At 41.1% G+C, this 13,848-nt stretch overlaps 1 protein-coding gene across 14 annotated transcripts in view; it reads left to right on the top strand.

The window, feature by feature from the left end:
- LOC144506712 (cAMP-responsive element modulator) overlaps positions 1–10,704 on the top strand; it is a 132,192-nt gene extending 121,488 nt beyond the window's left edge. For 4 of the 14 annotated variants that reach the window (XM_078233123.1, XM_078233138.1, XM_078233105.1 and 1 more), the window contains one exon: positions 9,260–10,680. In XM_078233123.1, the coding sequence (XP_078089249.1) occupies positions 9,260–9,404 (145 nt within the window). In that variant the 3' untranslated portion in view covers positions 9,405–10,680. Of the gene's footprint in view, positions 1–9,259 lie in introns of all 14 variants that reach the window. The other 10 variants (XM_078233146.1, XM_078233115.1, XM_078233107.1 and 7 more) reach the window with 8 other exon arrangements.
- The last annotated feature ends 3,144 nt before the right edge of the window (positions 10,705–13,848 follow it).

Below are 13,848 nucleotides of genomic sequence, written 5' to 3'. Positions count from 1 at the left end.
CGCACTTTTTTAAAAAATCCCTAAGCTAATCCCAATTGCCCGCATTTGGCCCATATCCCTCTATACTCTTCGTATCCATGTAACTATCTAAATGCTTTTTAAAAGACAAAATTGTACCCGCCTCTACTACTACCTCTGGCAGCTTGTTCCAGACACTCACCACCCTCTGTGTGAAAGAATTGCTCCTCTGGACACTTTTGTATCTCTCCCCTCTCACCTTAAACCTATGCCCTCTAGTTTTAGACTCCCCTACCTTTGAGAAAAGATATTGACAATCTACTTTGTCCATGCCCCTCATTATTCTATAGACCTCTATAAGATCACCCCTCAGCCTCCTTCGCTCCAGAGAAAAAAGTCCCAGTCTATCCAGCCTCTCCTTATAACTCAAACCATCAAGTCCCGGTAGCATCCTAGTAAATCTTTTCTGCACTCTTTCTAGTTTAATAATATCCTTCCTATAATAGGGTGACCAGAATTGCACACAATATTCCAAGTGTGGCCTTACCAATGTCTTGTACAACTTCAACAAGACGTCCCAACTCTTGTATTCAATGTTCTGACCGATGAAACCAAGCATGTCGAATGCCTTCTTCACCACTCTGTCCACCTGTGACTCCACTTTCAAGGAGCTATGAACATGTACCTCTCGATCTCTTTATTCTGTAACTCTCTCCAACGCCCTACCGTTAACTGAGTAAGTCCTGCCCTGGTTCAATCTACCAAAATGCATCACCTCGCATTTGTCTAAATTAAACTCCATCTGCCATTCGTCAGCCCATTGACCCAATTGATTGGTTGGTACCTGACCTCAGACTTTTGTATCTTTTTCCCGATGGAAGAAGGTGGAAGAGAGTATGTCCAGGGTGTCGAGGTAGTGGGAAGTGTATCAGTGGATGGGAGGCTCGTTTGCATGATGGACTGGGCTACATTCACGACCCTTTGTAGTTTCTTGCGGTCTTGGGCAGAGCAGGAGCCATATCAAGCTGTGATACAACCAGAAAGAATGCTTTCTATGTTGCATCTGTAAAAGTTAGTGAGAGTCGTAACTGACATGCCAAATGTCCTTAGTCTTCTGAGTAAGTAGAGGCATTGGTGGGCTTTCTTAACTATAGTCTCAGCATGGGGGACCAGGACATGTTGTTGGTGATCTGGACACCTAAAATCTTGAAGCTTTCGACCATTTCTACTTGGTCCCCGTTGATTTTGACAAGGACATGTCCTCCAATACGCTTCTTGAAGTCGATGACCATCTCCTTCATTTTGTTGACATTGAGGGAGAGATTATTGTTGTCGCACCAGTTCACCAGATTCTCTATCTCATTCCTGTACTCTGCCTCGTCATTGTTTGAGATCCGACCCCCTATGGTGGTGTCTTCAGCAAACTTGAAAGTCGAGTTGGAGGGGAATTTGGCCACTCAGTCATAGATGTGTAAGGAGTATAGTAGGGGGCTGAGAACACAGCCTTGTGGGGCACCGGTGTTGATGATCATGAAGGAGGTGTTGTTGCCTATCTCAACTAATTGCGGTCTGTGAGTTAGGAAGTTCAGGGTTCAGTCGCAGAGGGAGGAACTGAGGTCCAGGCCACAGAGTTTGGAGATGAGTTTTGTAGGAATAATAGTGTTGAAGGTGAACAGGAAGAAATAATCTTTGTGATAGTGTAGATATGTAGTAGGAAGATCACCTCAGTCAAATATAACACCATTGCAAGCATCTGGTTCAGCATCAGATAGTTGCCAGGAACAGAGATTGAATCAGTGCCTAGGAAACAGGGTTTTCGATGGGAATGGAAGATAGTGACTTCAGGCTTAAAATATTTAGTTGGAAGAAATTTCTTGCTCCCGCAGAACTGGATATCAGATTATCAGTCTGACAATTTAGAGACAGTGGAGAGGTCAAGGTAGGTGGAGATGCAGTAGAATTGGGTATCGCCAGTGAATATGTGAAAACTGCATTGAGTTCCCCTATGCATCAAATATAAAATCTTGGGCTAAATCTTCCTTTGGGCTTGGGAAAATTCGACCTGCACACTTTCGCAATTTGTAAACTGCACACTTGACCCATGAGTGACTTCACACACCATTTTTGTCTTTTCACACCTGGACCGGGCTTTCAGTTGAGCAGTGAGACGCTGGTTAGAGGGCTGGCCTCAATTCTCCAACACAGTATTGCAGCTCTCCACAATATTTAAAGGCCTTCGAAACCCCCTTTCTCACCCCTCCCTCACCCATCCTCCATGCTAGCCCTTGCCACCTCTAAGTCCCTAGATATATTCTATGCCCCTGTGAGATCACTGCATGCCACCACGTATCCTCCATGTCCTCTCAGATCAATCATGCCACCTGTGTCCCCCCCAATTATCCTCCAAAGTCATCCACTCAGTATGCACTATGTTCAGTCCTCAGATTCCATGCAATGTCAATGAAAAATATTTTGTATTCCTTGGGGTGGGAGCAACCCCTCACCATCTAATAGAAACCTCCATATCATTGATGAGAAGAAAATGCATTCTGCCATGTGAAAAACACCTTGTTATATTCGTAATCCTATTAGCTCGTGTTAACTAATCAGAAACCACATCAAAGGGACAATCTGTTTTGGCAACTTATTGAAACTCATTCATTCTCAGGTGAATGGGACACCTACTGTGCGGAAATTGATTAGCACTTCACTCGGCCAACTATTAATAATGGCCACAGCTGTCCAAGGGATAGACTGTTCTTAGGGAAGGAACAAATAGCAAGCACTCATTTCAATTTCAAAGCAGTATAAGGTGGTTAGGCTTTTATCAAGTTGATTTTTATTATTCATTTGTGGGACATGGGCATTGCTGGCTGGCCAGCATTTATTGCCCGTCCCTACGGGGCGGCACAGTAGCACAGTGGTTAGCATTGCTGCTTCACAGCTCCAGGGACCTGGGTTCGATTCCCGGCTTGGGTCACTGTCTGTGTGGAGTTTGCACATTCTCCTCGTGTCTGCGTGGGTTTCCTCCGGGTGCTCCGGTTTCCTCCCACAGTCCAAAGATGTGCGGGTTAGGTTGATTGGCCATGCTAAAATTGCCCCTTAGTGTCCTGAGATGCGTAGGTTAGAGGGATTAGTGGGTAAATATGTGGGGATATGGGGGTAGGGCCTGGGTGGGATTGTGGTCGGTGCAGACTCGATGGGCCGAATGGCCTCTTTCTGCACTGTAGGATTTCTATGATTCTATGATTCTCCCTAATTGCCCTTCAGAAGGTGGTGGTGGTGCGCTGCCACCTTGCAATGCTGCAGTCCACGTGGTTGACCCACAGTTAGGTCAAAACCAGGTTTTCTTAGCCAGAACCATTTAAATCAGTAGAAAAGATGATAGCACAGGTTGATGGGACATTTTGTAACATCACTGCATGATGGTGCTTCCTTCATTGGACTAGCATTAAATGGCATGTGAATAAATACAGTAAGAAGTCTCACAACACCAGGTTAAAGTACAACAGGTTTATTTGGTAGCACAAGCCAAATAAACCTGTTGGACTTTAACCTGGTGTTGTGAGACTTCTTACTGTGCTTACCCCAGCCCAACGCTGGCATCTCCACATCATGTGAATAAATACACAAGGCTGATCAATGTAAAGGTCAAGTTATCTTTAAAGGATAGATCCCTATGATGAATCACTGCAATAAAAATACATCTATGACATAATACAGCACCTTCTGCAATCATTCTGTGATTCTTTCTAGACAAATTGTTCCCTCAGAGAACCAGTGCAGACATGATGGATTGAATGGCCTCCTTCTGTGCTGTAACTATTCTGTGATTCTGTAAGAGTGAATTTTGAAGGTGTGAAAACACTTTGCACTTAGCTTTCAGAATGTTCTGCACACGTCAGCAGGCTTTCCATTTTCTTCACAATTTCTTAAAACTTTTAATGGGCTTCCAAACCCTGCACCACCAGATAAAAATGGTGCGTGGGACTATGGTAATTGTCCTTTTAAGGGCAGCATAGCAGAAGAGGGTCACCTGGCTTGAGGGACCAATTGGGACTGCGACTGGGTAATCACCCCAGGGGACTGGAGTCCTACGTTAGGCAGGGGACAGTCTGAAGACATATAGAAGCCATGTAGGGATTAGGGCAGCCGGTGGGCTGCTCTAGGGCAGCTGTGAGGCTGCAAGCCTCTTTCCAACTTTTCCCTTGTTAATAAATACCTTTTGTGTTTCTGGCCAAGTCTGTAGTGTGCATCATTACCTTGGCGACAAAGATGGAATGAACTTTGAGACATTACCTGTGGTCTGAGATGTGTGAGTGGTGAGATGTTGGAATATTGCTAGGCCATGAGAGGCTAACACAGAGCAAACTTGAATTGACCAGTACAGTCATAAGTTTGAAAATAAGTGGAGGGAAATATGGGGAGAAAATGACTATCAGAAGCAAGAACTGTAATTTTGTGTTTAAGGAAAGTGGAACTTAGGTTTATAAAAAGAGATAAAGAGTTGCTGCAAGTTTTTTATTAAAAAGAAAGCAAAGAGAACATAGAGCAGTGTTTTGAGTGAAAGAAAAATGTCTCATAGAGTTGCAGCTTGGTCTCCAGAGCACAAGAAATGAGATTTCCGGGCTCACGATCCAAGCAGAGCCTAAGGTGGGTGTGTCCGGATAGCAGTCCCTGCACTGAGATACTGCAGACAGCAAGTTCTGAATTTTAAAAAAGTCCTCCCTCTATTTGGAAGATAAGTTAATAACATTTAAAAACAGCCTCTTGGACCTTGAGGGCATTGAATCTGGCAGTGATGTTGACAAAAAATAAGTCAGCACATCAAAGGAAGAGAATAACACACTCTCCAGATAGCCAAAGGAAAAAAGCTGCAGAGATCGCTGAGAGCTTTCTGTTGGTGAAAAGAAGTTTTTAAAGTTTTTAAAAAGGTTCAAAGGAGGACCTGCCAGGTTCATGCTAAAACTTCAAAAGCGCAGGAAAAGCACATAGAGAGAAATGGCAGCTGCTGACAGTTTAAAAAAATGTTGATGGTCTTAAAGTGGTAATGCATTGAAAGAGATAATGCATTTAAAGTGGTAATACATTTAATGAGACTATGCTACTTTGCAACTCCCCTGAAATTTACATCCCTGCTCAAACTCCGCACTCTTGCATTGCTAGTTTCTGCATGTTGCGTGTCTTAGCTCTCTCCCATCCCTAGCACATCTCTACCATTGGGGGAAGAGCCTTCAGCCAACTGGTTCCCATGCTCAGGAGCTTCCCAAGTTTCTTTATCTTAAAAAGCATTTAGACAGTTACATGGGTAAGATGAATATAGAGGGATATGGGAAAATGCGGGCGATACTAGCTTAGTGGTAAAATCTGGGCGGCATGGACAAGTTGAGCTGAAGGGCCTGTTTCCATGCTGTAAACCTCTATGACTCTATTTGAATCTGTCTTAAATCTTCCTTCAAAACCTATGTCTTCAAGAGTGGCTTCAGCCATTTGCCCTCAAGAAAATTGCCACCTCTTATTACTGCTTGATCCATGTAACGTAAAATACTTCAGCATTATAATCAATGACAGTGTAATGAAAGATTTATCTATACAGATCCATTGATGCGAGGAAGTGTCTGAAAGATCCAGGTTACTGCAAAATAAAGAATTTTTAAAATTTTATGCTATATCTCCATATAATCTGGACTTCCTTCTTTCAGAGTGTTACTGCCATAATTTAAGAATCCAGGCCAAAATAGATCCCTTCTGTTCTCCAGCTCTGCTTTTATTTCTGCTTTTAATATGGTGCTTGTTGAGATTTTTCACAGCCACCTCAAGAAAAATGTGTATCCTTCATTTGGTACTTCAGATGGCAACATTGGTGACATATAACCACATAGCAGCCTCATTTTAGAGTCTATCATCCTAATTCAAGGAACCAAGTGTTGTATTTTTAAATAAGCTGTTGATGATTTATGCCAAAATGTTCTCACACTGTGCCAAAATGACCTGAAGCTACAGTTCTTTAGTCACCATTTGCACCAGCTGTCTAATGTGACTATTTAGAAATCTGTCTTCTCACTGTGTAATACAATCTGGTTTACAGTAGTAGTGATCATTATTGAAAATTCTGACTGAATTTTACAAATATTTACGATGTTTTTGGGTGGTAATTACTGTGCGTGTATCATGTATATTATAAATATACATAGGCAAATGCTTGTGCGTTTATTTTCTTTTTAGGCATCAATAAACTAAAGGTTGTCTTTGGCGTGTACAATTTTAATGTTTGATGAAAATTCAGAATATGTGCTCAGTTTGATGAAATAAAGATATTTTGCATCTTTGCTTTCCTTTGACAATTTGTTATTATTATAAGCATATTTTGCTTCAAGCACTCGGATTGTTATCATGTAGTGTGTTTCAGAAAAATAATTTATGAAAGTAAAATTACATCAATAGAATTTTTACATGCACAAATTGAAGATCTCTGATTGTAATGTAGTAGTGTCTGCCTGTCCTAGTTATGCCATATACTAGCTGTGTGCAATCTAACTAGCTGTGGGTCAGTAGCATGCCCTCTTCCTGGTATGTCCCTGGTTTTGCTTTATCCTCATGCGTCAGTCGATTATCTTACTGCCTGTCAATGGTTATTCCTATTATTTCCTCCTGCATGATTTTTCATTGTGTAATTATATTAATCTGTTCTATTATGACAGAGGCATTTTGAACCCCTTAAATCATTGCTCTTCATTTAGTTTTCAAAAAAAATTCTTGAGCTTGCCTTCAAAGGAAATTGCATGCAGCGACATTCAGAACTGACTTTAATTTTGTAGCTTGAACACTCTCCACTGATGCTTCATCATGCAAGAAGTACAACTTGGACATGCAAGATAAGTGCAACAGGAGGATGAGAAAGTCATGCTTGCCATTGCTGTCCATAAAGAAGGGTTAACTTGATTTTTAAAAAAAATCAAAATAGTGGTTGAATGAGACTGTTTGATGAAGTTCCAGTTTTATCCACGGTGGATAGATTTGTAATAAATAATCACAGTATGAAATGCTACAGAAATATTTCTGAAAAAGATGTGTTGGTGAAGTTTTTCATCTTGTATTCATCAGGACAAATGCAAGAATGCCAAATTTCAAATGATCACAACAATTTGTACTGCAGGTGAAGTCCAATCTGGTTGAGGTGTTGGCATGTCGAAAGCAACCTGGAACTGTAGGCTCCCCAAGCTCCCGGATAATTCAAAAGAGGCTCAAAACGTGAACTTATTCTTTTGTTAGCAGAGAACATAGCCAGGGACACCTTTGCTGCAAAAAAAAGGGAATATATTCAAGCCTTGCACCTTTATTGAATGAGCTGGGAGCTTGGGGAGTCTACATTCTGTATTACCTGACCAAGATGTTCCATGGAGTAATCAGCCGACTTGCTAGTCAGCACCCTTTTTCCTGCAGCAAAATTGTTGCGATGGTTTGAAATTCTGCATATTTGTCCTGAAAAGTGCAGGATGAAAAGCTTCAGTAGAATATCTCTCTTTTCAGCTACAAAAATATTTCCACAAATATTACGTTAACAAAATATATCCTGAAATATTAGCAGTCAAAGATAATCATATAACTACTGTCATATTTATTTCCTTTTTTCAGCAGTAAGGAGAAAGTAAAATTGGAAAAATTGAAGAATTTTTTAAACATGTAAAATGCAATTCATCGAAACTCAATAATGCAGAAGGAGGCTATTTGGCCCATTGAGTCTGCACTGACAACAATCCCACCCAGGCCCTATCCATGTAACCCCACATATTTATCTGCTAATGCCTCTAACCTATGCATCCCGGGACACCAAGGGGCAATTTAGCTTGGCCAATCAACCTAACCCGCACATCTTTAGACTGTGGTAGGAAACCGGAACGCCTGGAGGAAACCCATGCAGACACGGGGAGAACGTGCAAACTCCACGCAGACAATGACCCAAGCCAGGAATCAAACCCAGGCCCGGGGAGCTGTGAAACATCAGTGCTAACCACTGTGCCACCCCTTGTTTCAACATGCCAACATTTTTTCATAAAATGATGTTTTTGGCTGTTAACTTACTAACTGTATTAGAGTTTCTGGCACAATATTGGTTATATAGATGATAGATGTAAATTTTTAACTTTTTATGTTGCATTTATTTGTTACAAGCGTTTAAAATGATACCATATAGCCCAAGATAGCAGGTCAAATGCTTACCTTATTAAGGATTGCATTATAATTGCAGCTAACAGGTGCATTAAGTGATTGCTAAAAGTTACATACTTTTTGTAAACATTTTCTCTCAACTTTCAGCAGCTAATCAAACACTATATTTTCCTCTTGTTAACTTAGCGAAAAGGTATAATCACTTTGCACCTCTGTCAGAATTCAAAAAGTATAGAATTGGCTTCAATCATTTCATACCTTTTTAAACTCTGACCCAAGCATAAAACATTGCAGTCACATAGACCACCTGATGAAGTTGGGACAGGGATATTTTATTATGCTTATAATTGGCAAACAGATGGAAATACAAAAAGGCTTAATTGTATTGCCCTGGAAATTCAAATATTTCACATTTTTGTTTTCGTTGTCCCAGTGCATTTTAGTATTTAGTATTTTTGTCATCTTTTTTCATGTCTTTATAAAATCATAACTGAGGAAAATGTGAATAATAATGAACAATGAGCCAATAATTTCTTCAGTATTATAGACAACTAGTTGATGGAATTTTTGACACTTTTTGATTGTGTCATCTCATAACCTGAAGAATGAGCATTTTTTGTTGTTTTTAAAATGTTTTAGTTAACATGTTTAGACTGACACAAGTTTTAATACAGTCTATTTTCATTCTGTTAAATAATTATGCACATATTTGTGTTTTACCAACCAAAAAAAAAGATGCTTCCTGGAACAGTGGTCGAATTACTTGTTTCACTGCTGTGGCTATATACTTCAATCCAGACAGGAACTTACATCTGAATGCAATACTTCAATTTGATGTGGTTATGACATCTGTCAAAAGTCGTTCGATGGGGATGAGTCAACTGCATCCCATTCCTGGCATTCATACTGGTTGGCTGCAAATAATCCCATAAATATGATTTAGATTGTTGGAGTGTTATGAGGGATTCGGCAAAGCCAGCGGCTTCTGATTTGGTTGGTGCTGGTCGTAGCTCAAGGACTGGGGATCCTCGAGTGGCACTCTAAGGATGGCATTACAAAGACAAAGTATACAGATTAGTCGGTTTCTTCCCTTTTTCGGCTGTCGCTATGATGTGCCTTCTGTTAATTCCAGGGAGGCTGCTCGTGAATGTCGCAAAAAGAAGAAGGAGTATGTCAAGTGTCTTGAAAATCGAGTCGCTGTGCTTGAAAATCAAAACAAGACTCTTATCGAGGAGCTCAAGGCCCTAAAAGACTTGTACTGCCATAAAACAGATTAACAGCTTCAAACTGCCACTTTCATACTTTTTGAACTCTGACCCAGGCATGAGATGTTGCAGTTCCATGGACTACCAGGTGGAGTTGGGACAGGGACACTTTTGAGCATGATATACTCCATTTTGCTTTGTATTTTAACCTAGCCTATGAATTCAGTTGCAAATTTGGGAATGGGGGGGGGGGTGGGCGGGGTGCAGAATCATGTTGACCTATAATACTGGAATTGTTCCAGAAGCCCTGATGTTGCATAGCATATCAAGTATTTCTCGTTCCTTTTTTGCTTCTGCTGTTTGCAGGGAGGCTGCCAAAGAATGTCGACGTCGAAAAAAGGAATATGTAAAGTGTCTGGAGAGTCGTGTTGCAGTGCTGGAAACCCAAAACAAGCAGCTAATCGAGGAACTCAAAACTTTGAAAGAACTTTATTGTGATAAATCAGAGTAGTATTTGTAATCTGAGTTCTGACCGGTTTGATGTCTACAGCATCTTTCTTTGAAGATGAAGCCTCTGCAGCTTCAGACTGCTTTTTATTTTTTGCTTTGCAAAACTACGTAGACAACATCAGAACCTTTAACTTGTAACATTTCTCAGAAGTTATTCACAGTAATATATTTTGTTAAGTGTTCGTTGTATAACTAAAATTGTGAAAAAATGAACAAAAAAACTTTTGTAAAAACAATTAGTTAAATGTGTATATACATATAATGTACCCTGTTACAATGTAATGCAGTACTTGCTGAGGTTGTTCTATTTGTTAAGCATTTGCATTTAAGATTTTTATGTGTTGCGCATTATATGCTGTCCTGAAGAATACAATGTAATGTTATTTTTATAGGTGTTTATTGTTCTTTTAGTGCTCGATTATAGTGCCCTATTATATATAAATAGAAAATATGCAAGGTAATTGAATAAAATAATTTGGAAGAAATTGTCCCTATATAAAAAAAGCAACTACCTTTAAAAGGGGGGATTTAGAAAAGAAAAATGTATGTTATTGGCTAATTCTATGTAAAGAGAGTGTTATATTCAGTAGCTTGCAAAACAATTGGAATTTATAGTTAATTTCTGATTTTCATTTATACATGTTATTTTGTGAAATATAGCTCTGTACTGCTCTCAGTCTATGCTTATGTAGTTCAAGGATCGCAAATAGATTTTAATAGAACCACATTGGTTACAAAACAACTCTGGTTTGTTGCTTGAATTTAAAAAGCACACACATTATGTATAAATTTGGTTGCCTTGGTTAGTCAATTATTGCCGTCTGAAGCAATTGTTGGTTATAATGGTAACTTGCCATGAATGAAAATGAATGTATTGCACTTTCCTTTTATTTCTGCTTTTTCCTGTTTCTTCTGGATATGTTGACAGTCAGCTATTTCAAAATATGTAGTTCAACAGACTTTTTTTCACTGGCAGATTGTATCAATCAGCTTGTCTCTTCGGCTGTTCACAACAGGCAACATAAAGATCATACTCAACTAACCCATGCTTGCAAAACTCTTAAGTATAGGATCCAACATTAGATGGAATTTGTGATTGGACAACATTTGCTGAACAATAATAACAGAAAATGCTGGATAAACTCAGTGGTCCTGGCAGCAACTATAGAGAGTGAGATACAGTTAAGATTTCAAGTCCTTACAACCCTTCTTCAGAACTGAAAAGGGGTAGAAATATGATGAATGGGGTCCATGCTTGGAGAAGATTGGGGTCCACAAATGTGACCCCAACCTCTGGTCACTTGCCGTTTCAACTCAGCATCTTGTTTTCATGTCCATATGTCCATCCTCAATCAGCTGCAATGATCCAGTGAGGCCAAATGCAAGCTGGAAGAACAACACCTCATCTTCTGATTTGGCATGTTACCTTCTGGGCTGAACATTGAATTCAACAACTTCAGACTGTGATCTTTCCCCTCTATTGTGACTCTCCCTTTTTTGTGTTATTCAGTTCCCCTGGCTTGTCCCAACACAACTCCACCCCTCTTCCATATGGCTGCTGCCCCTTGTTCAGTTTTGCTTCCATAGAGCACTGATCTCTTCACCTATTAACACATTTTGCTTTCTTAACTTTGCCAATTAACACTCTTCAGTCCCTGATGGCATTTGACTCCGTAATTCTAACCTACCACTGACTTTATATTCTACCCGATTCCCCCCTTTCCAAGTATATAATTCACCATATTTCTATCCCTTTTCAGTTCCGTAGAAGGGTCAAATGGACTTGAAACATTAACTCTGTTTCTCTCTACCCACAGATGCTGCCAGATCGGCTGTGTTAATCCATCATTTCCTTATCAATCAAAAATCTGTCTAACTCAGTCTTGACTATATTCAATTACCCAGCCTCGATTGCTTGCTGGGGAAGAGAACTCCAAACACAAATAACCTTCTGAGAGAAGAAATTCCATCTCATCTTCTTCAATGGGAGACGCCATTTTTTAACCACACCCCCTAGTTCTAGATTCCCCCACGAGAGGTAACGTACTCTCAGCATCTACCCTTTCAAGCTCTGTCAGAAACTTATATGTGTCAGCAAGATCACCGCTCATCCTTCTCATTCATGTGTTCAATCTGAAGCACAGCCTTCAATTATTTTTCTTCTCTTTCAACAGATCACACAGAAGACAAATTATTATTTCTTTTTAGAGGCTTTTTTAAAATTGCTCTTGCCATCCTACTGTTTCTTAATTTGGATAGTCATGTTCTGGATATTTTAAACTCTGGTAATAACCAATGAGCACTTAACAGCCATTGCTTTTGGTGCTAAAGCTTCTTTCCCTATAATATTTGCTACGATTTAAATCTATCCATTTGGGAATGGTGATTCCAGTATCAGACATTCTCTATTCTTACCTAGTATCTTCCATTGAGCTGATTTAGTCAATTTCCACACGATTGTCAACCATGAATCTGGGAGAGATTGCCAACTTTACTTTATGGAGAGATGGTGGCATAGTGGTACTGTCACTGGACAAGTAATCCAGAGACCCATGGTAATGCTCTGGGAAACCAGGTTTCAATTTCACCACAGCAGATGGTGAAATTTAAATTAATTAAAAAACTAATGATGACCATTGGCTGGCATTTTCCACTCCTGTTCACAGTGGGCGGGTTTGGTGACGGGTGCAGAAAATACCGCAAGAAGTGCAAAGTCACATTTTGTGTCAGTGTGAACACATAATGCGATTGACCCCTCGTTTTTCTGGATGTTGAACATCGGGAACCCCATTTGAATATATTTACATATTATCAAACCAGCACACTAGAATCATTCCTCCCTCGTCTAAAAATCCATCCATGGCGGCGTGAAGGCACAACGGTGTGGAGCCCAACTGGTTTCTGAATGCATGCACCTGGTGAGCAAATCTCCAGGACAGCTCGGGTGAATGCAGTACTCAGTGGGGAGAGGTTTATGCCCAAATACTGCCAGGGCAGTAACCTGACACTATCCATGCACAATCCAGGGAAGGGGGTGATGCAAGAGTTTGCTTGCTCCTTGATGGGGTGGCCTTTAAAAATGCCACCCCAGATCCTTGAGTTTCTAAATTGCTGGCAGGGCAGGTGAATTATAGGCAGCCCTACCAGTGATGCATTGTGGGACCAGTCACTTTATTGTTCAGACTATGGAGGAAACTATGTGGAGAAAGCCAGCATTGCCATTGGTGGCTTCAACACCACTTTTCCTGCCCGACATCCAGGAAAATCCTGGCCGTTGTCAATTGCCGTAAAAGCCCATTTGGTTCACAACTGTTCTTTAGGGAAGGAACTCTGCCATCCAAACCTGACCTGGCCGACATGTGACTCCAGACCCACAACAATGTAGTTGACTCTTAAATGCCCTCTGAAATTGCCTAGCAAGCTGTTCAGTTCAAGGATAATTGAGGATGGGCAATAAATGCTGTCCCAGCCAGCAACTCCCACATCTAATGAATAAAAAACTTTAAAGTATCCTAACCTTCAGATTTGGGCTAAGATTCTCCCCAAAAAAATTCTAAGTCCCCTATTTGCAGGAAAATGGGGGTAACTCCCGCTGGTTTACCAGGGTACTGGCTTTTTTCAGCGTGATTTGCAGAGCAATGCTCCTTCACTCTGTGCATCACAGAGTGCCCTAGCGGGATTTCCTCTGAAAATCAGGTGGCGGGACCTATTCTCGCCCGAGAGGCCGACAGCATAGTGCTGAGCGGACCACTGCGCATGCGCCGATCTGTCAGCACAGAGAGATTGGCGCGTGCACAGTGACCCTGCATTGCCGGCCTCCTGATTGCTGACCGGCCCCGCAACCCCCCATCATTGGCGTTGCAGAGATCCCCCCCACCCCCTACCCGGATCGCTGGTCTCCTGGTTCTCCCCAGCAAATCTTGATGTCCGCACTCACCCCCCCCCCCACCTGCCTGCAGCTCCGAACCCCTCCTGCCCCCCACCCAGATGGCCAGCCACGATCGTT

This window comes from Mustelus asterias, chromosome 2 (assembly GCF_964213995.1).
Source record: "Mustelus asterias chromosome 2, sMusAst1.hap1.1, whole genome shotgun sequence".
NCBI lineage: Eukaryota > Metazoa > Chordata > Chondrichthyes > Carcharhiniformes > Triakidae > Mustelus > Mustelus asterias.
This window is presented reverse-complemented; position numbering and strand designations above follow the sequence as displayed.